Consider the following 26,732-nt stretch of genomic DNA (forward strand, 5'->3'; position numbering starts at 1 on the left):
CAGCCACTGTCACTTTTGGTAGAGTTTAATTTCAAAACAGATTTCACTGCTTCTCAGTTTGGGCAAAAACTGCATCAGGCCACACCAGACAAAGCCAATCCACTGAATACAACTATTCTTTCCTGAGTCAGATGTCAGAACACTTCTGTTCACTCGGGAAATGTAGGGAGCACTTTGCCCCACATACTCCTAAGCAGCTTCCTTCAAAACAATTCACCCAACACTTTTCCCCCTCAGGTTTAGGCAATATTTAAATTGACATCTGTGATTCATGTTTCTTCCCTGTTTTCTAGCTTCTCTGTACTTTCAGCTCATCTTGCCAGCTGCATTTCAGGATACTTACAAGATTGTGCACTGTCAGAACTTTGAGACTTAAAGTCTACCCTGACCATGTAATACCTGATAAGTCTCAGTCACCTGTTAAAGAGTGACAGTGACTGGCTGTTCACAGTATTGCAGTTTTCACTTCTTGACTAAATTCCCTGTAAAACCCCATCATCAGCCCTTTTCCCTTTTCAATGTTTCCTTAGGATACTCCCTCAAAGCCTGGCTGGCTGTGCTGCAGGCTGCCTTTGCTCCTGCCAATCCCACATATCACATGCCAACTAGGTTTTCCTAGAATCATAGAATGGTTTGGGTTGGAAGGGACCTTGAAGATCATTGAGTTCCCACCCCCCTGACATGGGCAGGGACATCTTCCACTAGACCAGGTCACTCAGAGCCCCATCCAACCTGGCCTTGAACACCTTCAGGAATGGGGCATCCACAGCTTCCCTGGACAACGTGTTCCAGTGCCTCAGCAGCCTCACAGTAAATAATTTTTTCCTAATAACTAATCCAAACTTACTCCCTTTCAGTTTGAACCCATTCCCCCGGTCCTGTCACTACATGCTCTTGTAAATAGTCTTGCCCCATCTTCCTTGTAGGTTCCTTTCAGGTACTGGAAGGCTGCAATTAGGTCACCCCGAAACCTTCTCATTTCCAGGCTGAAAAAAAATTTGAAAAAAAATTGTTTTCTGCAAGTTGCTTTGAGATTTGTTGTTCAGTTTGGACAACCCTTATCCGGGAAGTTTGGAACAGAACTTCCAATCTGTTTTTATACAGTCTGCTTATTGTACGTATTAGTTTACACCCATTCTGTTAAGAGCTTGTTGGGGGTATCCCACAGCTCTGGGCTGAGTTGTGCAGGTTTTAATTCCCGGCGGGGTCCCAGCTCGGGTCGGTGCCGCGGCCCTCGGGGCTCGACTGCTCTCGCCTGCCCTCCGTCGCCCCCGGGCGGCGGTGGAAGACTTCGTCGCTCGGCTGGCGCTGCCTGGCGGCGTTCTAGCCTCGGCTGCTCGGGCCTTGGTCCCGCGCTCGGCGCCGCCGCCGTTCCGGCCCGCTCGGCGCTCGGCTGGCCCGCCTGGCCGGAGCTCGGCGCGGCGGCGGCGACACCGACCCGGGGCCGCTGCGCCCCCGGCCCCGCCCGGCGCCGCCGCCCCAGGTACGCTCCGGGCCTATGCGCGGCCGGCCCCGCGACGAGGTCGCGCCGCCGCTCACGGGCGGGCGGGCGCGGCCGTCCCCGCGGTGGCGCCCCGGAGGGCAGCGGGACCGGCCCGTGCCGGGCCGCGGCGGGCGGAGCGCGGCCGGGAAGGGGAGGGGGGCTCGCTGCCGGGGCCTTTGTGCAGGAGCTCCGGGGCCGCGGCCTTCCAGGGGAGGGGGCAGCGGGGAGGCCGCTGCGCTGCCCCGGGCCGGGCGCTGCCGCGGGAGGGCGAGACCGCGGCGGTGCCTCCGTCGGCCGGGGGGGGACGGGACGGGACGGGACGGGAGCCTCCGGGGAGAGCGGGGAAGGGCTCCTGCTCGCCGCCTGCCCGCCGGAGCCCTCCTCAAACCGGAATTTGCATCCGAGTTTGGGTGCCTTGCGCTTCTCTGCTCATCGCCCCCGCTTTCCCGAGGGTCCGGTCCGGCGGCTGGGCTGCTCTGGAATCATGTTTTTTGTCGTTGCTGTTGTTGTTTTCCACCTTTACCCAAATAAAACATGTAGGAAGTGTTGGTTGCTCTATCTGTTATGGTATTCGCCTTGTGTTGCAGAACATTTGCTTTTGAAAGTAGTGTTTGGCATAAAATGCGTTCAGGTGTGTTTCCAGTTACTTCTTGTGTTGTGAGGGAGCGAGCCCAGCTGATTCACCAGCTGTGGGAACGTTTTTTGTTTTCATCTGCAACATTCTTCCAGACAACACCTAAATTTCTGTAGTGATTGTGTGGTGTTTTGAGATTACTTGTGATCCTGCCAGTACCGTGCGTTCAGCTGCCTTTGGAAAGCAATTTTTCCTGCACTAAAACAGCATTTCATCTTCAAGAGATGCTGTAGGTGGTTACACGTAATTTTTTGCACTACACACTTTTCAATGTTGTTCTGTTGTAACAGACTGATTTAAGAGTTGCTGTTATCTAGGTGCAAGCTCCTCCCCAGGAAGAATAGTTGTATGAGTGTGAAGTCTGTGTAAATGTGGTCAGTGTTCAGTGCTGCTCCATTTTCTCCTCTGTATGAAGTATGCTTTGGTCTTTATTTAAAAACCCAGTGTGTTCTTCTATATTTGTCCTTGTTTACTGCTCCACCCAGCTTGGTGTCCTCTGCAAGTGTCATCTGGCTTCTTTGCCTTTGCCACTCCCATCCTCTTTCAAATTGCTAATGGGAATGTTAAAAAGGGACCTAAGAATGACCTGCTGGTAATGTGCACTTACTGCCAGTCCATTACTGGATTGTTTTAAGTTTGTTGTTGGGTCAGTTTTGAGAATGTGATGCAGATTTGAATGCCTTATGGGTGACATAGGCAACAGGACCTGAAATTCTCTGCTGAATTTAAAATCCTTTTTTGTGTTCTGAAGGGCTGCTGTAAGCAGCATTTTCTAACATTCAGAGCTGTTCAGTGTAGCTTGTGTGTCAGTTCTGGAGTTCACAATTGATGCTTCTGTAGGTTTGGGGTTTTTTTCAAATCTGGTCCACTGGTGTTTCAGCAGTCACGAGTAAGTGTGTTGTACTCGCCTGCTGATTTGTGGCAGTGTGGCCCTTAATGAGTAGGGCAGTTCACTAGCATTTATATTTTTCCTAATGCTTGAAGTGAAGAATATATTTGGATCCAAATATCCGGATTTGCCTTTTCAGATTGAGTTGCTGGGCAGTTTATGCTGAGAGTTTACTTTGTTGACAGCTTCTTCTCATTTTTTTTTCTTTTGCCCTTTTCTGAGTCATAACTGACCCTCTGGATTCTTGTTGGGTTGTTTCCTACTTTTCCATTTTCTGTGCAGCATTTCTAACTTTTATGCAGCTGTAACAACCAGTTCTAAAGAAGGCAAGCAATGATACTGTGTGCTACTATCCCTCTGCCAGAAGTTTGGCATTTGAATACTTATTTTTTAAAGAAACTTCTGGAAAGATACTATGGTATCTTTTATGCCATGGTTAGCAAGCTAACTGAACCCATGGCTCTTGTGGAGTTATTGTTGTTGTGAATACTTATTAGTATTACTAATGCAAATAGCATTAAGGTACTTTTTTCCCCTACTGAGTTTGCATTATCAAGGACCCAATAAAGGGCAGTAGTACGTGGCAATAGTTACCTTGTGTGTTTTTTGTTAGTAGCCTGGTGCTAACCCAGCAAGGAGGGTGATAGAAACAAAATATTAATAAGGCAAGGACAAAAGAATTTTGGTTTACAAAAGTTGAATGACAATGGGATATGCCGTGGAAGAGGATTAATATTAGAAATCTTTGAATGGAAAGTTAGTAAATGGTATAGTAGTTGCCTAATGAAAGACCCATTGATTGGGTTGCTTGAAACGAGAGGAGACCCACATGCCTCTGCAAGAGGAGATGTACATGCCTGCCTCTCAGGACTTAACGTGGGTTGTTAAGAACTCTGGGATTGTTGTCTGGTAACTGTTTGTCTCCAGCTTTGGTAGACTGTTGAAGGCACTCAGGACAATGAGGTGTCAGGCTTGAGCATGGAGAGCTCATCTTAATCTGTGTGCTCGCACAGCTCCACTTCAGGTGTTCTCAGTGAGGTGTTTTGGGCTGTCGTTGCAGAGTGATTCCTGCTTCCTTCTTCCTGGTATGTAGTGCTAATTCTCCACCTTGAGCAGCATAGAATTGCTGACAGCAATCTCTGACCCGTGTTTTGGATGCTTTCCCCCCTCCCTATTTATTTCTCCACAGTCTCAGTCCAAGGCAAAGAAGAGCAAGGGTGTCAAGAATTGGCTGTTTCTTTATTCGCAGTTTAAATGTTTGTCTCACACCTCTTCTTTAGTTCTGATACATCTTTGTGTGAAGACTTCAGCTTCTGTGTGGATCATTTTTGCTTTTTGTCTTGGTAACTTACTTCCATGTGAGCAAGAAATTATATGGCCTGTGTTTTTTAATATGTGTTTTTGCTTCCAGTTGTTTATTACTTGGGTAAGGTGCACGTGCCTTAAGTGCAGCCTTGAACGCATAAAACACTTTGTCTTCATCTTGTGGTACCCAATGCTACTTCTGCTACTTTGTTGTGTGGGCACTCCCAAATTTTCTCTTGTGTGTGATGTCACTTGGGAGCACTTGGCTGTGGCCCTTGAGGTTGAGGAACCTTGATGTGACTTTGAATGTAAACACTGGGATTTTGAATTGAAAATTTCTTTACCTTTCTACCTAATTGAGAATAATTCTTTTAGGGGGTTAATCTGAATTCTATGTCGCTCTGTTTGTCTCTCTGTTGCTGTAGCTGTCTCTTCTCTCTGACCCTCATTTCCTGCTGTATACGGTACTTAACAAAAGATGCCATGGTTTGAGTATGGAATTGTGGAAACCAACTCTTAATCTTCTGGATCTCAGTTCTGCTGTTTGACTTATCTTACAGTTCTGTGAAATTATGTTTATTCTCGTCCTATCTTCTGGATTGAAACTAATATCTCTCTTCTCAAGAATTCATTAAGTTTATGTGGAAATTGTGATAATAGTCAGGAAAGTGCTCCATATTCTCATTGGTAAATGAAACTGTCAGACTCCAGATGTGGCTGATCACTTACACTGATTTTTATTACTTCCCTTTTTATTTTTCCCATTCATTTTCTGACCTTTAGAAGTTGATATCTGCAAGCTTCTCTCCTACTTCTTCACAATTTTGCTGTAAATAGCTAGCAATTTAGTGTATTTCTTTTGATTGAAAAGTTCTCCAAGGCATATTCAGCTCATTTAATCCAGACTGGGAAGACAAATTAAGATTCTAATGGCAATCAGCTCCTCGTTGCAGTCATACAGGATCTTGAAATGACAATGTACTATTGACATCTTTGTAATGTAATTGAATTTCCTGAGCTGTTTGTAGTTTCGATTTAAAACACAGCATTGAATTTTTCAATCATGAAGCACTAATACAAGTTATTTTTCTTTAGGAATCCTGTTCTGATTTATGTGGAAGCACTTACTGCAGTGGATACAGTTTAGAGCAGTGGGTATAGTGCATCTGCGGAAGATTTCCTTTTGAATTACTTTCCCACCTCTCTCTGGCCTTGACCAAAGAAAAATTTCAGCTTACAGAACTATACTTTGGGGAATATTTAAAAACTTTGAAGAGTAAAACCAGGGCCATCTAATGAAAGTGCCTTCATGGTATTAGTTTTGGACTCTGTTGCATAGTTGCATCATAAAGTTGGTGTCTCTCCTCCTAAGGCTTTTTAATAGTGTTTTTTTTTAATTCTCCATATTTAGGGGCACTTAGTTGAAAACTGGCTCTTGCTCTAATTAAATCTTTAAATTAAGCTGCCTTTTTTTTTAAGCATAATTAAGGACACGTAAGTAGAAACAGAACAAGAGAATGGATTCTAGTTTTGCTTTTTTCATTGTTTTGGTTAACCATGCTTAAGGTAATTGTTTGTTACCCCTCTGTGGACTGTTTTTGTTTGTGGGTTAGCCTTTTTTAAAGATTCTAGTGCAATGTAGCTTTATTTTCAATTTAGATATTACTGCAAAGTATCTTGAAGTTTGCTCTATGCAAAATGCTTTCTGGTGTTTGGGTTTTTTTGGTTGGTTGTTGTTTTGTTTTTCTTTGGTTTTTTTGCTGAAGAGCTAATATCTCTGCAAATGGTGACAAAGATCCTATAGAAGTATCACAAATGGAGTTAAGGAAAGACAAATCACGTTGTTTGAAGTAAATTTAAACATGTAGCTGGTCAGGTACATTGCCAGAAATTCATATGGTCCTGTCACTTAATAAGGAGCATAGTCCCATTCTTCCAACACTTGTGTTAAGTTTTGACGTGTGCAGCTATTCTGGATATGAGTCATGTCACCTATTTTTTACTGATTTTGTTGTTTTATAACATTGCTCAAATTCCAGTGCTACATAGTTCAATTACTTACCAAACTAGGACTCCTTGAGTTGTCTTGTTTGTTTAGCTGAGTTGATGCAGTGCAAAGAGGGCAAATCAGCTTTTTTGTTTTGGTTTTACATAAACATTTTTTTTAGTTTTGCTTAGTCTTTCAAGTGGAGACATGAAAAGGGTTAGTGGGAATGGCATGACATTTGGTATGAATTGAATCAGTATTTTTAATAAAATTGCAAGTATAATTTGTGTCTTCTACCTGAGATAGCATTTCTGGGTTTCTTACATGACACTGTTTTGTGCAGTTTAGGAAAACGATGGCATCATAATCTCTGTATTGCAGAAGAGAGGGAAACATGGATTATAAACAAGGAAGGGAACTAAAAAAGTCCCTGGAGCTGCGTGATTGCTCATATATGTTCCAAATTATGTTTTAGTCATCTGGTTTGTTCTTGGAGATCTCCTGTCTGTGGGTCTTGAAACCGGGTTTTATTACTTATTCAGTGAAGTGCCTGCAAAAGAAGGAAGGGCTGTGTAGTCTGTAGTCCTTGGCAAGATGATCTTTGACTGTTTTCAGTGTGCACAATGATTTATTCTTTGCTCTTTTGAGCTTCTGAAAAACGTAAGGGGTCTTGATAAGAGAGTTTGCCTCAAAATTAAACTGTGTAAAATACAAAGGAAACTGACTTGTAGAAACTCCTCTGAGGCACTAGCATGTCTGGTGACTGCAGCCTTCATTAGGATCACTGTGAAGATAAAACATTTGGGCTTAGTGCTGCATGCACTGTTTTCATGCCTGTTTCGTGATCTCCTGATCATTCTTGGAGAACCCACCCACATGTACAATAGCAGGAATGCTAAATTATTGCTAATATTTATTAAATTACTAGAATGTATTAAATACATTCTAAATAAACAGTTCTCTTGACTATATTGCTGGTGTTCCAAGCCTGAGATGCTGCAGTTTATAATTTGGAATAGTTGGAATGGCACACTCCATTGTTAGTGCTGGACACTTCACTTACAGACATTTTGAAAACAGAAGTAACTGGCTTACAAGATAGGAAGGCCCTTGGCCAGAGCAGGGATAGTTCATGGTACTAATAATCTGTTTCCTCTTCTGTTCTAGAGACAAGTTTGCTTGTGGTTTTGCAGGACAGTGACATGCCTCATTGTTCACTACATGATTTTTTTTGTTCTGTTTTGTTGTGTTCCCCCCCCCGTGTGTGTTCTTTTAATACAAAGTATACAATTTGCATTGGCCCATAAGCTGTGTGGATCATATCCATTTTACAGTCAATGTGTTCTGGAAGTCTTAAAACTCAATAAAGGGACTTCGAGACAGAAACTACCAGCACATGCTTTCTTTCCTCTGCCTTTTCTAGGGAGGCTTATACATGTGTTCTCTCTGTGGATTCCAGATTGCGAAGTCAGTGACAACTTTTATATTTCACTTAATGTTGTCTCTTTCTTCATCAGTCACTTGAGATCTTTGGGCAGCAGAATTGTCTGAAATTATTTGGAGATTTCTATCTTCTGGATAGATCTTACTTTATAAATAGCTTTTACTGTTTGCAGCTTTGTTTTTGTTTTTTTTTTAAAACACTGATAGAGCTGTTTACACTGATTCTGTACACACACATTAGGAAAGGCTTTTAGTATTGGGCTCAGCATGCAACCACAGTGTCCTTTGGAGTGGTAATAGATTTGAAAGCTGAAGGCCACATGGAATAACTTTTTTCCCCAATGGAGAATTGAATAACATGAAATAGATAGTATTCAGATATTATTCTTTGTATCAAAGCCAACTGTGCTCCCAGCATGGAGGTACCAGAATTGGCACGAAGGTAGTTACGCCAGAGGTGGGGAAGGGGCATGTTAAGAGATGGGACCATAATCTCTGTAAAAGTGCTGAAGTTTCTAACTGGAACGGTAAACCATTTCATAATGCATAAAATATCTTGACATCCTTTCTATATGGCAATTTGAATGTGCTTCTTTTTATTTCTCTTCTCTCCCTACCTTTTTGTCAGTGTTTTCAGGGGGTCCTGTACCAGCATGAAGTTTTACCAGTTTGCTGCTTTGCTTTGGTTTTCTAGAGGTTCAGTGTCATAAAAGTGGCAATAACAAGTGAGCTCGTATCACTCTAATGCTGGGAATCCTTCAGGCTCTGTACCAGAACAGCTGGTACAGAGCAAGTAAAAGGCTTGGGGTTGGGCTCTGTAATGCTCTTTCCAAAACTGTAAACAGCCCAGCATGTTGTCCTGAAATGCCCTGAAGGGAGAAAACTGTTAAGGAAAGAAAGCTGCCAATTATATAAAAATTTCTTGAGTCTCCACTTTCAGAATTTCTTTGGTGCCCTGGACCACATCCAGGGCATCAGCTAATCTTGCAGTTGTTGGACTCCACTTTTGGTCGTCCTAATTAAACCAACCAAAACTGCTTCTGCCACCTGCCCTCCCCCCAAAAAAAGAAAAAAAAACCACCAAAGAAACAAAACAAAAAAGACAAAAAGCCCACAAAACCAAAAACAACCCCCCAAAAAACCAACAACAAGAAGAATACCAATCCCTGTTTAGGTAGTCAGCTGTTTATCAGTTGTGATAGCGTGGGTATTTGTAATAGAAGCTGTTACTGAATTAGTCCACCACTTGCCCGAACAGGTTTGATCCAGTGAGCTGCAAGTTTTCTTTATGCTGAGGCCCAAGAAGTATTTTCAAACCCACTGCATTTAATTTAAACTTTGTTAGTCAGATGGCTAATGAGTTGCTATAAATATGGTTGGTACTTCAGTAGTTTATCTGCTAATGGTATTTAATAACATGCTGTCATTGTTTGACTTATATTTGAGGAAAATGTTTAGAGTTGGTTCAAGCTAATTCAGGCAGGATAAAGCTTGGTCCCCAAAGGGGTCCAGGGTAACACTTAAGTCCCAGCATCCTTCAAGGATACATTCAGTGTTTTCTGAAGAGCTCGCAGCTTTTAAAAATGTTGAACAGCTTAGCAGGGTACTGTGAAGGCATTTGAATTCAGTTTTCTTTTGCTTACTTTTCCAATGGGATAAAGACATGAGTCAGAAGAAGCTGAAAAAATGAAGGATGGTCCCTGAGGAAAAAACATCAAGGTCAAACACACAGGAAGCTCACGTGTTAAGTGTTTGTTATAGCCAAATTAGTTGAATAAATTAGGACACATACACAGAAATTTAGATAAACTGTCTTAGGGTATGTACTTGATTTTATATAGTGGTGGAGATCTATCAGTAAGGTGAAACTAGACTGCAGTTGTAGGTGTTATCTGTCCCTTTATTTTACAATATGTAAACTTGCCTACCCATGGCATAAATAAACATAAAGTTATTTGTTAAACCTCTTGATTTCCTTGTTGCTATTGTACTTGAGGGAACATTGGTTCTTCTGAAAGGGCTGAAATGTTGCTAGGTTGTCATAGCTTGTCCTTTCTCAGGGGTAATTGCATTATCTCACTTGTAAATTATCAGGATCTCTTAAGTTATGTAATTTTTTTGGCCTTTTAAGGTACTGAAAGGCTGTTCCAAAGCTTAATGTTTTAGTTTTCTTCAAACTTCCAGCTTATTCCAGCTGCAGGTTTGGTCTTTCATTGATGTCCTGTTTCTATGTTTATTCTCGGGTCATTGTAACCGTTATTCCTTATATACACCCATATAGAATATTCAACTACTTTTACTAGACAAAACTAGACTTACAGTGTCCCCCTGTAAAATAGGCTTTTTGTTACCTGTATTGTTCTGAGCTATCCTTCTCCTCCATGCTGCTTACCATCTGAATCCAGTAATTTCTGAACATGGGTGACTGGGGCTGTTTGCAGAATCTCAACCGGGATTTATTAGCATTTGGTGAAAAAAGATTTCTGGGTTAGGGATTTCTGTATTACATTGTGGTTTTGGATGTATCTATTCCAGTTATCCTTGTTCTAGCTTTTTTGGATCCGGGCTTTTTTAATCTGTACAGTTGTTTTTAGGAGTTTGCTTGCAGGATGACATCTCGACCTTTTATGTTGCTTTCCAGTAAGACTTTTATTTTGTAGAATAATTCCTACCTAATATTTGGCTGACTTTCACAGATTCTCAAAAGAAGGCTTATTTTACACTGTAGAGTTCAGCTTCTCTAAAATACACGATCCCCATGCTGTTTACATTAAGCATCAGGGAATTTTCAGCTAGCTTGAATTTCATTGTGGAGAATTTCTTTTCTAGGAAAATGGATGCCTTTACTTGTTCATTGCTCTAGTACTCTTTACTGTACTTTTGCAAATGAAAACTGGTCTGCTTTATTAGAACTCATTTTCCTGGGTTATCTCTTCAGACAGCTCCTCCTTGTAAGCAGCAGCTGTCTTAATCTGTTCAGGGTGGTTTTTATTTAGGGACAGTGAGAGGAAAGAAAGGTTTGCTAATGACCATTCTGTCATTTAACAGTTCATCTCTTGTGTACATGAACCTTTTTTCCCTGTATGTGTTTTTTGCTTTTTTAAGTTGCTACTTTCTTTTTCTTCTCTGTTGAATATTGATTGTTTTGTTCAATGTAACATGAACTGAGGAGGATTTGTCTTCAGATCTTTACGTTCTAGAGATGGCAGAGTAGTATGCACGTGCTGCTGGGATCAAATGGTAATAGCATTGCAGCAAAATTTCTTAGTTTACCTAATCAAAGAAACTTTTCTGGAGAGCTTTTGTGGCAAACTCCAATGCACAACACCACTCAAAAGCTGTGTAACTCGGTTGCTATTAGAGTCACTGTATTTAGTTCTTTCAAAGAATTAATTTTCTTTTTCTAGACAATGTGTATTAATGCTTTCCTTTGCAGCTCAAAGTATATCAAAAGCCTTAGTCTTTACCATTGTGCATTACTTGGGTGAACTGTTGTTCTAAGAGCAATGTAGATCAAAAGATGATGTGCAGACAGGTGGAATGAATAATCTTGATAGAGTTGGCCAAGATGCCGCTGCAGTGTAAGGTTTGGTCCAATATATGATTGGTTTTGTATGTTTTAAGCTATTGTGATGGAGTTGGAAGTATTTTGGACTTGGGATCTATCAGTCATCTGACCTTTATAGTGATAATAATTACTGTTATTGAAATTTGAATTATTCCCTGGAGACTCCTCTGTCATATTGTCAATTTTGTAGTACTATTTCTCTAGCTATCAGTCACAGCTCCTAGACAGGACCTAAATCTTCAAGGTGTAATCTTTTCTTCTTTATTATATACAGCAAGAGATGAAGGGAAGGGAAAAAGTTTCAAGGCCAAGTTTTAATTCCCTTTAGGTGTGGTGTGCCTAGGGCATGTGTACAAGCAAAGAGACGGATACTTTCCAAGTAGTCTTTGGCTGCAGAAATGTCAAAGCTGGGTCTGTATTATGGAAGCAGGTAGCAAAGGCTGTGGGAGAGGACAGACATATTTTTCTCTTAAATCTAGTACTTTGGGATTCAAAGCTCTTACTTCATCTGGGTGATCAAGGTAAAAGCTGCCTTCCTTATCTCTGTCTTATCTCTCTAGGTTTCCATGAAGATAAACAACTGAAATGTGGATAGCCTATTTGTAGCTTGGTGGTAGTTGTCATCTGGAACCTGCTGGTGTCTCCTCCGAGTAGCTGGTGTAGTGTTGGCAGCCGAGAGCCATGAAGGTTGTCCCGGAGAAGAATGCTGTCCGCATCCTGTGGGGTAGGGAACGGGGTACCCAAGCCTTGGGTGCTCAGCGGCTTCTGCAGGAGTTGGTGGAGGATAAAACTCGATGGATGAAATGGGAGGGCAAGGTAAGGTTGTGGGATAGAGCTGCATAGCTTGATCTTGGAGTGGGGGAAGGGAGGCAGGGATTTGAAATAAATTGTCTTGTGATCGTACATTTCATGTGTTACGCTTGATATGCTCTCTGGCTCTGTTCAGTTCCTGCAGTGATGTGATACTAGATATGTTCCTGCAGCGGGTTCCCCCTGTTGTCTTTGTGGCTTACAGTAAAGTATGATCATATGACTCTTGCAACACTTCCTGCTTTGTTGGCTTTTTCAGAAAGTTGAGTTACCAGACAGTCCACGCTCCACCTTCTTGCTGGCGTTTAGTCCAGACAGGTAATTAACTCCTAGTTCGTTCCCTGTTTCAGCAGTCTCCCTACACTTACAAAAGTGATGGAGGCTTGTGCCCATTGAGTTGTCCAGTCCCGAACAGCTGAGTGAAACTTCTGGTTCCTGACGTGCATGGATGGAATGTGCGCACCTTCCTAATCTCACAGCTTCGTGCATAGTTGGTGTTTAATTTCTGAGGTACCCAGGTGATACGAAGTTCTAATGTGCAGCCACCATGGGATTTCATAAGAAACTAGAGGGAGTAAAAAAATTTTTAATACAACATGCTCAAGTTATGTGGCACACTCACTGGGATATCTAGGAATAAAGAACAGAGCAGAATGATGCGTGTATTGAAAGCAGAAATGGAGGTGGGATCCCTCATAATGTCACTTGATTTGACAGTGGTTGAGATGGTATGGAGAATTGGGAATATTTATTTGCCCCAAATTGTCACTCGGGAGTTCCTTCTGAGCTGCACGTTCACTCTGACATTCAAGGTCAAGTTTGTACTTGCAGATTCAGATGAGATCATATTTGCATGGACCCTGAAATCTGGCTACAGGAAGCTTTGTGGCCACTGGTGAAACAGTAGCCTCTTACCTTTTGAGCTCTGTGAGGGAGAGTTGCTGGGTTAGGTGTGAACAGACCCTAATCGTGGTCTGATTTTGCTGTACTTTCCTCATGCTAATGTTTGTCCTACCTTCTGCATTCCCAGGACCCTAATGGCTTCCACACATGTGAACCACAACATCTACATCACAGAGGTGAAAACGGGCAAGTGTGTTCATTCCTTGGTTGGACATCGCCGCACTCCCTGGTGTGTCACCTTCCATCCCACCATCCCGGGCCTCATTGCTTCTGGATGCCTAGATGGGGAGGTTAGAATTTGGGATTTACATGTAAGTCTTTCCTGAAACATATGTTCCTTTGCTATTTGTTGAGTAGTGACTGTTTTTATCTGAGTTTCTTTTCCAAATGTTACCTGGTAATAGAGCTCCAAGGAGCTTTACTTGGACCTGTCTCTTAAAACATAGAGCAGACCATAGCCATCCTCTTCTGTCTAGAGAGGAAGTGACAGATTCTTCATTCAGTCCTGTGAGTTAGGTCATGCTTCTGCAGGAGTTGGTGAAGGATAAAACTCGATGAAGTAAACTGTGCCTGTTTAGTTTATTAGAGTGGTACAGGTATTGCTGGAGAACTTTATGCGAGGTGCCTGTTTAGCTTATGGGAAAGACATGCCATTTCTCATTCCACTGAGCATATCTGAACTGTGCAGTAGAGAAGCTGCTGCTCTGTCAGTTCTACCTAGTCTGGTGATTGGCACAGAGACAAAACACATGTACTTTTATCTGGTTGCTCTAAAATGAAGCATTTTTACAGGCTGCTTGAGACGCGCTTACCTACAAAAATACATCTGCAGTCATTGTTGCAAGTAGCATTACATTCTAGACATGGCACATGACCTTGTATGGGAACAGCTGCTGTTGTTGCCAGGAAAGCATGTAATTTCCAATACTCTAGGCAGTCTTATAGTTCTGGCACATACATGCAAATTTAATGATTGCAAACTCTGTAGTAAACTGCTGGTGGTTCTTGATTCCTCACTCTAGGGTGGAAGTGAGAGCTGGTTCACAGATAGCAACAATGCCATTGCATCACTTGCTTTTCATCCTACGGCTCAGCTCTTGCTGATTGCTACTGCCAATGAGATACATTTCTGGGACTGGAGTCGTCGGGAGCCTTTTGCAGTGGTAAAAACAGCCAGTGAAATGGAGCGGGTCAGGTGAGTTGCTGTTCCTGGGTGAAGAGAACACTTGTATGTGAAAAATGGTCAGATCTGGGGAACGCGGGGCATTCCTCTGGGATGCTGCACCCTCTGCACTGAGACAGTGGAGGGAAGTGTTCCTTGCAGCTCCTTAACTCAGCTGATAGAAAACCAGTTCTGTGAGCAGGAAGAAAAGCAATTGGAAGTAATAGATCAGCTTGGTTGGTTGTATTTGAAATAGGACGTGTGTCCAGTAAATGCCCAGAATCTACTTCACGTTGATTTGTAAGCTTAGTAATTAAACTTGTCAGCCATAAGGATGAGAGAAACCAGAAGGTGCTGGAAGAGAGTACTGAGCTATTACTTAGGTGCACTTGTAGAGAAAACTGCATTGCTGGAAACTTGATGCCTTCTTTTGATCCATTTAAAATAAGACAATGATGTGACATTCAAGGCAAGTTAATCTCTCCCTTTGTAGCAAATTCCATTTTATAATATAAATATGCATATTCCTTTAAATTTTCTGGTTATTTCAATTGATACAGCAGTACTTACTTCCACCTTTTAACTTGTCTATAGTGTTGCTGTGGACTGTAAAATAGCTGCAGTCTTCAGCTAGATCAGTACGTTTTGTTCTTCTTAGTGCATAAACTTTTTGACGTCTTTCATAAGAGAATGATGATAATGTAGCAATGTTCTCATTGCAAATATTTCCTGTGGGGTTTTCTTCCTTGCTGTGTCCAACTTCCTGTGTCAATGTGGAATGTGAACTGATGATTGATACTCTGGCACTGCTTTTGTTTTAGGCTGGTACGGTTTGATCCCTTGGGACACTACTTGCTCACAGCAATTGTTAACCCTTCTAACCAGCAGGTAAGGGGAATGTCAGTACCTGTATTGACCAGTTAATTACAAGATGCTCTGCTTTAACCTTGGTCTGTTTCTAAGCAGCCTTGTGCTTTTCTGAAAACCTGAAGTCCTCCTAAGCTGAGTTCTGTCTCACCTTAATTGGTCACAGGAATGTTCTTGTGCTATGTGCAGGGCTAATAAAGTGCTTTCCAAAATGTGTTTGTTTTGCCCTCACTGTCTGATTAGCGGTGAGACAGATGTCGTGATGGTCCTGCTCTTTCAGTTTTGTTGTGACATTCTTTGTGGATTTGAAGTTATTTGAAATATTAATAATCCTCCCCTCAGCTGCTGACCCTCAGATGCTGATTTTTCTGTTTATATGAACAGTGTGTTGTCAAAGCTCACTGGGCTCACTGGGAAGAGGTTGTCTGTATCCGTAAAATGAGCTTGGAAGTCGTCTCAAGTGGTTTCCTGCAAGTCAAGGGCTTTAGAAAGGGGCTTATCACATCCTTTCATCTGTCTGGGGTGGTAGCTGACTTTTGGCTGTTTATTTGGAGGTATAGGATTTTGCCTTAAGGTGATTGAACTTTGGTTGTTTCCTTCTGCAGAGCGATGAGGAAGTGGAAATCTCCGTGGACAGCACAGAGATGCCTCATTATCGTCAGCGCGCTATCCTTCCATCTCAGCCTGTGAGGCGCACACCCCTCCTCCACAACTTCCTGCATATGTTGTCCTCCCGCTCCTCTGGCATACAGGTGGGAGAGCAAAACAGTGTTCAAGACTCTGCTACCCCATCCCCTCCACCGCCTCCACCACCACCACCTCCGCCTCCAGCCAGTGAGAACACAAGGGCATCTGTCTATAACAGGCTCCGGGAGCGAGTCAGCTATCCCACAGCAGAGTGCTGCCAGCACCTGGGGATGTTGTGCCTTTGCAGCCGATGCTCTAGTGCAAGACTTCCTTCTCTCTTCCCACACCAGGAAAATGCACCCTCCACGTCTTCTGGGGCCACTGGCACTTCCTTCTCCTCTGTGCAGACAGAGCCTTATCAACCCCCAGAGCAGGCATCTGTAGCGCAGGAAGAGCAGGGGATACTTAACAGGCCCTCTGCTTTCAGCACAGTTCAGAGCAGCACGGCTGGCAACACCCTGCGCAACCTTAGCCTGGGCCCCACACGGCGGTCCCTCAGCGGGCCCTTGGCAGGCCACCAGTCCCGGTACCAACAGTCTGCGAGAGAGATGGCTTCAGGCTTAGGTGGGTCTGACTGGTCCAGGACAGTGCTGAACATGAGCTCTCGGTCTGAGCTGGAAGCCATGCCTCCCCCTAGGACCAGTGCCTCCTCTGTGAGCTTACTGTCGGTGCTCAGACAGCAGGAGGGAGGTTCCCAGGCATCAGTCTATACCTCTGCAACAGAAGGGAGGGGCTTTCTGACCCCAGGGGCTGAGGTGAACAGTGGTAGTAGTGCTGGCCCGAGCAATCCAGCCAGCATCCGTAATGAGCTCCAGTGTGATTTGAGGCGATTCTTCCTGGAATATGACCGGCTTCAGGAGTTAGATCAGGGGATTGGTGGGGAGCCCAGCCAGTCGCAACAGGCTCAAGAAATGCTCAACAACAACATTGAGCCTGATCGACCAGGTCCCTCCCATCAGCAGACTCCACACAGCAGTGAAAACAATTCCAATTTGTCCCGGGGTCACCTGAACCGCTGTCGTGCTTGTCATAACCTGCTGACCTTTAACAATGACACGCTGCGCTGGGAAAGAAGCACGCCTAGCTACACACCAGGGCAGGTCCAAAGCACATTTGAGGGTGTGCCTCCAAATACCAGCCAGGTGCAGCCTGCAGAGAGAACCGAGGGCAGAGCTCCTGCCTCTAGCAGACTGCAGCTGGGCAGCTCTTCCACCCCGCAGGAGGAGAGGACCGTGGGAGTGGTCTTTAACCAGGAGACGGGGCACTGGGAAAGAGTTTACAGCCAGTCGGCTTCAAGCAGACCTGGGAATGTATCACAGGAGGCCTTAAACCAGGAAATGCCTGAGGAAAGCTCAGAGGAGGATTCACTCAGGAGGTAAGATATATGGTTGCCCTTCCTCCTCTATTTTTTCTTAAACCTTTTCTGTCTAGTCTGAGTTTTTTCAGTATTCTCAGAGTTAAAAATCTTTTCTCATGTGGTTGTGCGCTATTCATGTAGAGGAAAATAGACATCGATGTTTATGTCTTTTATAACTGCTGCTGTCATGCTGCAGGTGGGTTCTAAAGATTAGGACAGAGACTGGACCTCTAAATGATAGTACAGACAGGCAAAAGGGCAGGCTCTTGCAGCAGAGCTCTGGGTGAACTGTGCTCCTGGTGTTTCCCAGACACTGCAGAAGGGTGGGAACACAGGACATATTATGCTGTCCTTTGTGCCCCATACCACACGTGGAGAATCTGCCCAGGATTGGCATGGAAAACTGTACATGAGTAGCGAGAATTGCTTTCTTGAGTGCTTTGTCTTGTTGAGGTTGTAGTTGTTAAGTTGAAAGGATTGAGAATAAATTTCTTGATGTTGCCAATAGGGCAGAAGAAGTCAAAGCTCTGTGTCAGTGGTTTGGGCATATACCCAAATGTGACTGTTTGGTCAAACCTCTGCAGATTGTTTGCCCTTGATAAAAGAGGTAAGTTTTGAAAGTGGCTTATGTTGACCTGGTGTGGTTGGGGACATGCTGATCACTGAAAATTTTAGGCTTTGCTGTATTCTTCTTTTAAGAAGGTGATTCTTATTTTGGAAAGATATTTCTCTTCTACTTCAGATATGTTACAAGAAACAGGACAAGCTAAATTGCATCAGGAAGGACCTGTACACGTTGTGTTAAGTGTCTTCACTGGCTTGTATGGATGATTCGGCTACAGTGGTACTTTGGATAGGGTTTACTGGGTTTCACTTTCACATCTCTGTCAAGTGATTTGTGCTCTCACCAGAGGAAAGGTCCAATCTTGCTGTTTTTCGGAAATAGATGCTTTGAGCTGTAGGAAAGCAAAATTTCCAGGTCGGATGCAGATGTAACTGACTAAGATGACTTTTTGCACAGGAGTGCTTGAGCAAAAGGAATTCTTTCCTTCTTCCTGCAGATAAGCTGATTATACTCTGGCTGGAACACTGGCTGCCTTTCTTGTTGCTGTAGTTGCATAGCAAATAAACGGTGGTGGTCATAAAATTATTCATATGCTTCTAAATCCTTGTCCCAGTTTTTTTTAATAGCCTATCATAATGAGAGTCTCAAGCTGATTATATGGTAACTACTTCTTTCTTGGGCCTGAACTTACCTGCCATTAATTGAAGTCAGATGTCCTCTTGTCCCCTATTAAAGGGCAGAGAGGTGAGAAGGAGCTGACAAAAGTTAGCTTTAAAGTGGCACTTGAGTAAGTCTTGTATTATCTTTCTTTTGAAAAAGTGGTACGTACTCTACCCTGTCTCTTGTTTTCTAGGATGAGTCAGAAATAACAGGGGCAAATAACCTTTTTATTAATCAGGCAATTGGCACATATTTGGACAGTGAGATGTAGTGGGATCTGTAGATGTGATTTTTTCTGAGATAACTGTATAATTTTTTGTTTGTTTTCACAGTCTCCTGCCTCTGTTATCAGACTTTTCTCAAGAGCAGGCATGGCAGGGCCTGCTTCCCTTCTGACTGAAGTAGGTTAAGTATAGGGTACTGAGGTAAGAAAGCTGGAAGCAGTAGGCAGCCTGGTATTAAATGCTCATCGTAATTTCCTTGAAGTAAAACTTCATTTCCTGTCTTGTTAAACAAATCATGTGGGCTTGGGGGCTTTATGAAATCTTTTCCCTTAAAAAGAGCCTTGCATGTGCTGCTGGTGTAGTTTTCTGCCATTCTCAAATTAGCTGGTTATATTTTTCCTTATAGAACAATAACAAGTCAGCAAGCACCCAGTTATGTAAGTTTTGCATAGAGTGAACATCCTCACACCAACCCTTCATGTCTCCCAGACCTAAGATGTGCTTTCACAGTGGAAGTGCTGGAACCATTCCTGCACAGCAGAGTCCAAAATGTCTATTAACCTTTGCAGCTGGAGAAACATGCAAAGGTGGTGGCTAAGGGTCATTAGATGTAAGCTGTGTAATGCTGAAAATGCTGGGGAAATAGAAGAGGGGAGGATAAACCTTCAAACCAGAGGGTACAAGTGATAACTGAATACACACTTTCAATCAATGTAATTTTGTACCTGTTGACCTCAGGTTAATTCTTAGCGTTCGAGTCCAAGTTTTACTTGTAACCTGTCTTAAAATTCTGTTCTTCTGTGTCTCTCCATTAGATGTCCTCATTGGGCAATTGAGCTCTATATTCAAAGGTCAGCTGGAAAACTTTAAATAAAAATTCTATCTGGAAACTCTGTATGTTCTCATTCTCCGTCCGTGGGCAGGATTTATTCCTTGACCTGGCCTTCCTGGCTGAGAAGTAGCTTACTGGGAAGACATTGCTATTGAGGGTCAATTAATTTAATAGGGTAGTTTAATGAAGGCTATTCTTTGCATTCTCTTGATGTAGCTATGTCAGCTGGGTAGGGAGAGAATTCTGCTCTTTCTGATGGTACTGGACTAATTATTTTGGGCTAATCACAAAGGTAGCATGTAGTGACATTACTCATGACTAACAGGTCTGGGTCTGGCACCTCTGTTAGGAGGAGCATGTCACTGGGGGCCTCAGCAGTACAGGAGTCCTGTCACATTCGGCTTGGCCTGAAAGCAGTGTGGGCATTGAGCTGTGTCCTTCTTGAAGTTATGCCAGTGAGGTATGAGTTTGGGGAAGGTTTACGATCTACATTAAGCAGAAGTTGGTGAGACTGAACTTTAGCTTTTCTGAGGTTCTACAGCCTGGTCTCATTAATTCAAATTTAGAGGGTTTTCCCCTTTGGATGTCTTTGCCTCACTTCTAACATCAAAGTGAAAAGAACCTCAGAAATCCCTGAAGTTGTCATGTGAAATGTGCTGCATAAAGTTGATGATAGAAACTGTTGGAAAGATGTAGATGAAGGGAAGATAACTGAGCAACAGATGATAGCTAGCTTAATTTTTCTATAACTTTCTGTTAATTAAAATGTGTTGAGGAAACATTGTGCTAATACTGTAATCTCAGTGAGGGAAAAGATTCTCTTAAGTACTTTAAGATGTTGCTGTGTGGGCCAGTTCAGGTTGATAATGAAAAGTTGGTCAGGGAATGAAAGAGGATTCTGTCAGCTAGCTTCTCTTTTGAGAGAAGCTAGTGCCATCTTCTTAAGAAAATGATATGTAGAATCCTAGTTCATCTATAGAATATATAGTTCATATATAAAATCCGAGTTCATCAGTTAATGATAAGTACAGTGCAGTGCTGACTAATAAAATTGATCCAGATTTTTTCTCTTTGGTTATTTTAATATCACACAAGTGACATCTACTGAACTAGTGTGTTTTTTTCAGAAAAAAAAAAAAAATTTAAAGTTGTTTAAATCTGTTGTTGTTTCTGAGTTCTGGCATGGCACCCCAAGCCGCAGTATTTCTGGAATGGATGCAAGGAGCAAGTGGTGACCATGTATATAGCCACTGACACATCTCAAACCTTATTCTGTGAAACAATACCTATAAATGGGGAAAAGGAAGGGGAAAATTGTCCTCCATAGATGTCAGATTTAACTTCTCATACTATATGAACTGGACAATTTTGATATTGTTTACCTGGTTTTTTTGTGTAGAGATTAGAATGCATTACTGCAAGTGAAAGGTGCGTCCTGTCCTATTACCAGGCAGATTTGCATGAAACCCACGTTTCAGAAGGAAACACTTATTATCCTTATTCTTCCATCAAGAAGCTTTGTCTGGCAATTATGTTAAACTTCTCTAACCACTCCAGAGGTCAAATTCTGTAGACTGTGGTACTAGTAACTTCTGTGCCTGCATCTTATGAATGTTTTCACCTTGCCTCACCTATTTAGTTTGACACACAAGATACACTACTGAAGTTATCTGAACATCTGAGAAGTCTTTTGAACTGTCCTGAGTAATGGTTTTGCCATGCATACAGGTAAAAAGGAGTGAGTGTATGTGAGGTGGGGGAGTTTTTGTCTGGGGACACTTGTATAAACTCCTTTGTTTTTTTTGTGAGTATATAAAAGGCAGAGTCCACAGTGCTGTGCAAATAGTTGAGCCGCTGAAGTTGTACGGCTTACCAAAGGCATTGCTTTTTGGTGTGTTTTAGTATGTTGGATGCACTGTGCACAAGTGACAAGTGAAGACCAGGTTCTCTAGAACCATTTAACAGGGTCCAGGATCAAATTTTGTTTTTTCAGCTCTTGTCTGAGGACTCTGATTCCTCCTGCCTGTGTTCTTGCTATGCGGGGAACCCAGTCTTTTTTCCTGAGTGAACATTGTGTTGCGCTCAGCCTGGATGAGAAAGCTACATACAGGATTGTAAATGTGATCCAGGTGTCAGTGCTGTATGTTACAAGCGAGTTTGGCTGTGCTGTGTTTCATTTAGAAAGATTTAAATGCTCTAACTGTGGTTTCCACCTGTTAGCCGAATGTGGACCTTTGTGCCCTGCTCTTCTCAGGCAGGTACAGGCCTGACATAACACCAGGTGCAGCAGAGTGAGAGCAGTGGTACCGTTCTCACCTGCTTTGGTAGTACAGTGACTCCAGCTCATACCACATCTCTCTTCGGTCTTGATGGCCTTTCTGACAGCACATAGCTCTCCATACTTAGAGCGTGTATGAAAAGAAGCACCAGTCTGTTCCCCTTGGATTTTCTCAGAACTTACTTCCATACTGCTTTGCTGCCACAAGGGGGTAATGTTGCTTCTGCTCCTTTCTCTCTTCTTTCAGAACCAGAAAGTTTCTGAGTTCTCGAGTAAAGGAAACAAGGTAGCTTCAGAACCCTCCCCACTCCTAAACTGCAACTTATCTCCTTTGTTACCATACATTTGCAAGTTCTTCAGTGTTTGGGGAAAGGTGTGAATGTGGGGATCCAGAGGGGAAGTGGCTCTGATAGAGAATGCAGGCAAGGGAGGAGCTTAATCCTTTTGGCTTTTGTAAGAGTTTGAAAGAGAGAGATGTGGATTTGAGTTGAGACAGCTGTTTTATCTTTCTGAGATGCAAATGCTCATGAGTTAGAGCTGTGAAAGACCTTGGCAACTTTGTAGAATTCGTCTGGACTTCTTGCTTATTGCTTTCCAAACCTGGAGCAAACCTTTCTTTGTAGTCTGCCTTCTCAAAGGTTTTGTTTTCATTTAAATGGTTACTCATCCTCAGAAGACTTCCATAATGGAGCTTGTTTTCTGGAGGAATGCTTGGCAGATGTTGACTGAAGTCTGGAGTGTCACCTTTTCCATGGGGCTGTGTTTATTTTACTCTTCAAGTATGTCTTGAGCTATTACCTGAATTTTGGAGCTTTTCCATAAGAAGACAATAATTATGTTTGGAGGTGGTGGTTTGTTTTGGGGTGTGGTGTTTTTTTGCCTAATGAAAATAGGTATGGCTTTCTCACGGCCTTGAGGGGATGCTTTTTCTCGTTCTAAATTATAGACACAGTACTGACTAGTGATCGAACTGGGATCAGTCTGTGGTTAAAGCAGATCGAAAGGGTATGAATACCCCCATTCCTGCCCAGGAGAGGTGAGTCCTGTATATGAAAGGAAGAGTACAGTCACTTTTGCAGCTTGTTCCTGAGTTTGTGCTGGAGCCTGAGCTTCTGATGTACAGCTCTGGTTGTTGATGTAAATGACCAAGCTGATCAGATCTCTGCATGTATTGACTTCTAGTAGCTTTCTCGCTGTGCAAGGCAGTGAGTGAAAGGGTGTACGTCACTCATATCCTCGCTTTAAAAACAAAACAGTCAGAACACTTCCTTGCCCCCTGCCTCCAGTACAGAACTGCCTAGGAAGAGACAGTTCTGTGGCTGAAATTTACCATCAAAATACAAGAGGAATGTATTCACTTTACTTTTTGGGGAAAGGAAAGTAAAGCGGGAGGGAATTACCTTATCTGAAGCTACAAAATGTGGTTTGTGGTAGAGACAAAACACATAGCTAGTGTATTCTGTCTTTTGTTCTCTTCCTTATTTCACAAAATCCGTGTTGCTACTATTTTTTTCCTAATTGCTTAAAGCGGTTGGGGCTTGCTTATTCAAGTTGTATTTAATATATATTGTGGCAGTGGTGTTGAGTTCACTGGGAAAGGGAGACTTGAGCAGGAAAAGGGCATACCTGAGCTGTGGAGAAGAAAGGCAGCACTATCCAGTGCTGGCTGCTCAGGCCTCTCATCAGTGGCAATGTGGACTCTGCCTAATCTAAATAGACCTACCCAACGTCGTTTTCCTCACTCCTTAGGTTCAGGCCCATTACCTGTGGAAACTTTGCTAACATTGTGTCCTGGAATTTGTAGTTTGGGCTCAGTGTTTTGTTTAACATTATGGTGTGTAGACCTTACCTGTGCTGTGGAAAGAAGGATTTTTTGACAAACCTTGTAGTCTCCATGTGTAATGTGATAGCTTTGAAAAAGTTTATGCTGTGCTGTTTTCAGGCTGGTTAAGAAATAATTACAAAGATGCTTGTTACGATTCTTGAAAATTGTGGTGATAGAGATAAGTAATATCTTAGCAGCTAGTAAGGAACAGTGGGGCAAACAGAAGTTATGAACGGATTTGCAAGCAGAGGCAAGAGGTTTGGGAAGAGGTGCTTGAGGGGATATGGCCAAAACTGTGGGGTAGGGGAATGATTTCTGTAAATTATAGCCTGGACACATAGGAGTGAACAAAGACCTAATTTGTCAGTTGTGAACATGAAGTGAAGTCATAGTCTGAAGGTGACACGAGCATTTAGACATGATAATTAGCTGCATTTATGGGTGAGAGGTGCAGACTGTGGATACCCTTGGCAAGTATTCTTTGTTTGGCCTTTTCTAAAAATGGAAAATGCAAATTAGTTTTATCAGGAGACTAACCATAGCATGAACTATAGGAGAGGCTGCCATGATATCTGAATGGTCGGTTAATGCCTATGTAAGCTATGATGTTATTACTGCCACGCTTCCAGTGTTGTGATTTTTTTTTTACTTTTTTTTTTTTTCTAGACTGAGCCTACTGTCTCTGTGTGGGCAGGAAAAAATTTGTTTTACTGACGTCATAGAAGTTTGAGCTCTTGAATATGCTGCTAGTTACGTAGAAGAACAAGTGAAAGAAGTGCCTGTTTTCTTGCACAAATATTCCTCCCCCTGACTTTACTGTTTTCCTGAATTAAGAATCATGTGAGGTTGCTAGAGCCCTTTTACTTATTCACTGAGAATTGGTGAGGGGGAAAAAAATAATGCCTTGTACTTCCCTCTTGTAGTGGCTAATAGAGGTCTCACTCCCTGCTGTGGAGTTTCCCCCAGTGCTTTGGAAAGCTGAGCATGTATACACAGTCTTCGCCAAACTTGCAGAGAGGCCTAAGCCACCTTTTCCTTTCTTAGCATGAATGTAAATTTACAGCAATGATTGTAGCACATCAAAAGAGACTCTTTTCCCCATGTTACTCTCATGGCAGCTTGATTGCAAACTAAGCAGGTATAGAAATAACTCTGCCTTCTTAAATACCTTTTATGGTGTTTCCCTTTTCGAACCACTGCCCTTCTCCTGCATTTTTTCTTTTTTGTGGTCCAGGCCTAGTGATGAGGAATTAATCTATAAAAGAAGCAGATAAAAGTTTGTTTCTCTGCAGTCTCAGGGACCTGTTTCCCTACAAGAGTCTGTCTATGGGACTGTTCTTGGATTTCACCTGCTGCAGTGTGGCAGCAAGGGAAATTATTGAAACTGGATTCCAGTGATGATTCTTGGTGAGGATGGAAGAGGTACGTGCTCCCAAACTGGCTTATGTTTTTACTTCTGCTGAGGAGTAATGAGATCTAGAGCAGTGTGTGTTGGTTTTGATTTTGTTTTTTTTTTTTTAATGTGTGTGGTGTGGTTTTTTTGTTGGGTTTTTGCTTATTTGTTTGTTTTGAGAAAGGCCTATATGAGGTGGCCATAGAACAAAGGTCTTGAATAAACACAGATTGCTTAGAAATTTAAAGACGGCTGACTTCAAACAGATAGCTATTTGAGGATACCATAAAAGATATCCATTCTCAGCTTTCTTGCAGACAGGGAAGAAGTGTGAATAGCTTCCCTCTCTTGAAAACCATCCTTAGACTGTCTGTCTTCTCTGCTGTCTGCACATAGTTTCCCTGCAACCACCTGATCCAGCTGCTGCAGGGTGGGCAGCATGTCCAGATAAGCTCACTTGACATCTACAATTGCTCCTGTTTCTGTTTTTGACCTAGGTGCTCTGAGTAATTGTAGTATTATGTCATGGGGATGATGGTCAATTTATGATTAATGGTGGTCTGTGACATGCTTAAACTATCTAGTTGTGATTTCTAGAGTTTGTTGTCAGATAAGTCACATTAAAACAATTTCTAAATTTCAATTTGGTTTTATTTTTTGCCAAGAAATAAGTTATGGGCAGGCCCTCACACCTTCTATTTCAGGCCTGCTTGCTGATCTAAAAGTTCTCTGTAGCTTTTTTCAGTGTGGGGAGGAGCTGGAGATGCTGGCAGTATAGTATGCCTTTTTTATGCTAATACATAGCATAATTTAATCTTTAGATGTGCAGTCACTATACATGTATCGCATTTGTGCACTCATTTTTTTGTGCTCTTTAGAAATGCATACAGCGTGATGTGCCCCGGGACAAAGTGCCCTCATCCATTTCTTTGCTCCTTATTACAGAATCTGGACTGGAGAACTTGCAGTAGGGCAGCATGCATCTACTCTCTGATCTTGGAGCAAGAGGAGAGAGGGGAACCTGTGATCTGTCTCAGTAATACAACTGTAACCAAAATAGTGATGACTCTAGATTTCTCCATTAAGCTGTTCTGGTCTGTTGAATAGCTAACATGCATTTTAAACATTTTCCACATACATATTTAACTGATTGCGCCAAATGGCTGTTTGCGTGATGATGTAACTGACCCCCTCCCTTGCTCTTCTTGAGAAAGCACCTGCTGGAACTGAAAGCTGTAAATAAACAGGGTTCATTATCTGCCAGGAAACTGACTCATTTTTCTACTTGAGATGAATTAGTATCAAATCTTTATCCTATCTTCCTGAAGTGGGAAGGCTGGACTAAGTGCCTGAACTACCCTGCCAGTCATCTGTTGATCTGACTTTCTTCATTACTCCAGTCTGAACAACAGCGTTTTAAAGGAATTGATTGGTTTGTGGTGAGACCTCTGTTTTCATAGCCTTAGAAGCCTACGGAGATAACGCTGTGGCTTCTACCCCCTCAGGAAAGACACCTCCTCTTCAATTGCCTATAGAGAAACATGAGTCCTATGTAATTATCCCAGAAGCTGACGCAGATCTGCGTGTGTGGGTAAGCGGAGATTTCTGCTGTCCACACACTCTGTGGTGTTGGGAACTCCCAGAACAAGGAGAATTTGAAGCAGACATACAGATGAAGGTAGGTAGAAGAGCCCTCAGAAGAATAAAGCTCGTCTGCAGGCTGCGGGAGTTCAGAGTGTTGGCTGTCTTCTGACCATGCTTTCAAGCCTGTTATCAGTAACTAGAAACCCATACCCTCTAGCTGAATTTCTGGTCTAATGGCATGTTGTTAAGGGTCTAGGTGAAGGAATGCGATGTCTA

The 26,732-nt window shown here is 42.6% G+C and overlaps 1 protein-coding gene across 2 annotated transcripts in view; it reads left to right on the top strand.

Annotated features, from left to right (window-relative positions):
* The first annotated feature begins 1,412 nt into the window (after positions 1-1,412).
* The window catches only part of AMBRA1 (autophagy and beclin 1 regulator 1), a 129,984-nt gene continuing 104,664 nt past the window's right edge, over positions 1,413-26,732 (top strand). For both annotated transcript variants that reach the window (XM_027719533.2, XM_027719534.2), the window contains exons 1-7: positions 1,413-1,483; positions 11,870-12,125; positions 12,379-12,437; positions 13,150-13,333; positions 14,045-14,217; positions 15,006-15,072; positions 15,657-17,113. In XM_027719533.2, the coding sequence (XP_027575334.1) occupies positions 11,991-12,125; positions 12,379-12,437; positions 13,150-13,333; positions 14,045-14,217; positions 15,006-15,072; positions 15,657-17,113 (2,075 nt within the window). In that variant the 5' untranslated portion in view covers positions 1,413-1,483; positions 11,870-11,990. The remainder of the gene's footprint in view (positions 1,484-11,869; positions 12,126-12,378; positions 12,438-13,149; positions 13,334-14,044; positions 14,218-15,005; positions 15,073-15,656; positions 17,114-26,732) is intronic.

Source organism: Pipra filicauda, unplaced genomic scaffold, assembly GCF_003945595.2.
Source record: "Pipra filicauda isolate LSUMZ 115617 unplaced genomic scaffold, ASM394559v2 scaffold133_size2016399_pilon, whole genome shotgun sequence".
Classification (NCBI taxonomy): domain Eukaryota; kingdom Metazoa; phylum Chordata; class Aves; order Passeriformes; family Pipridae; genus Pipra; species Pipra filicauda.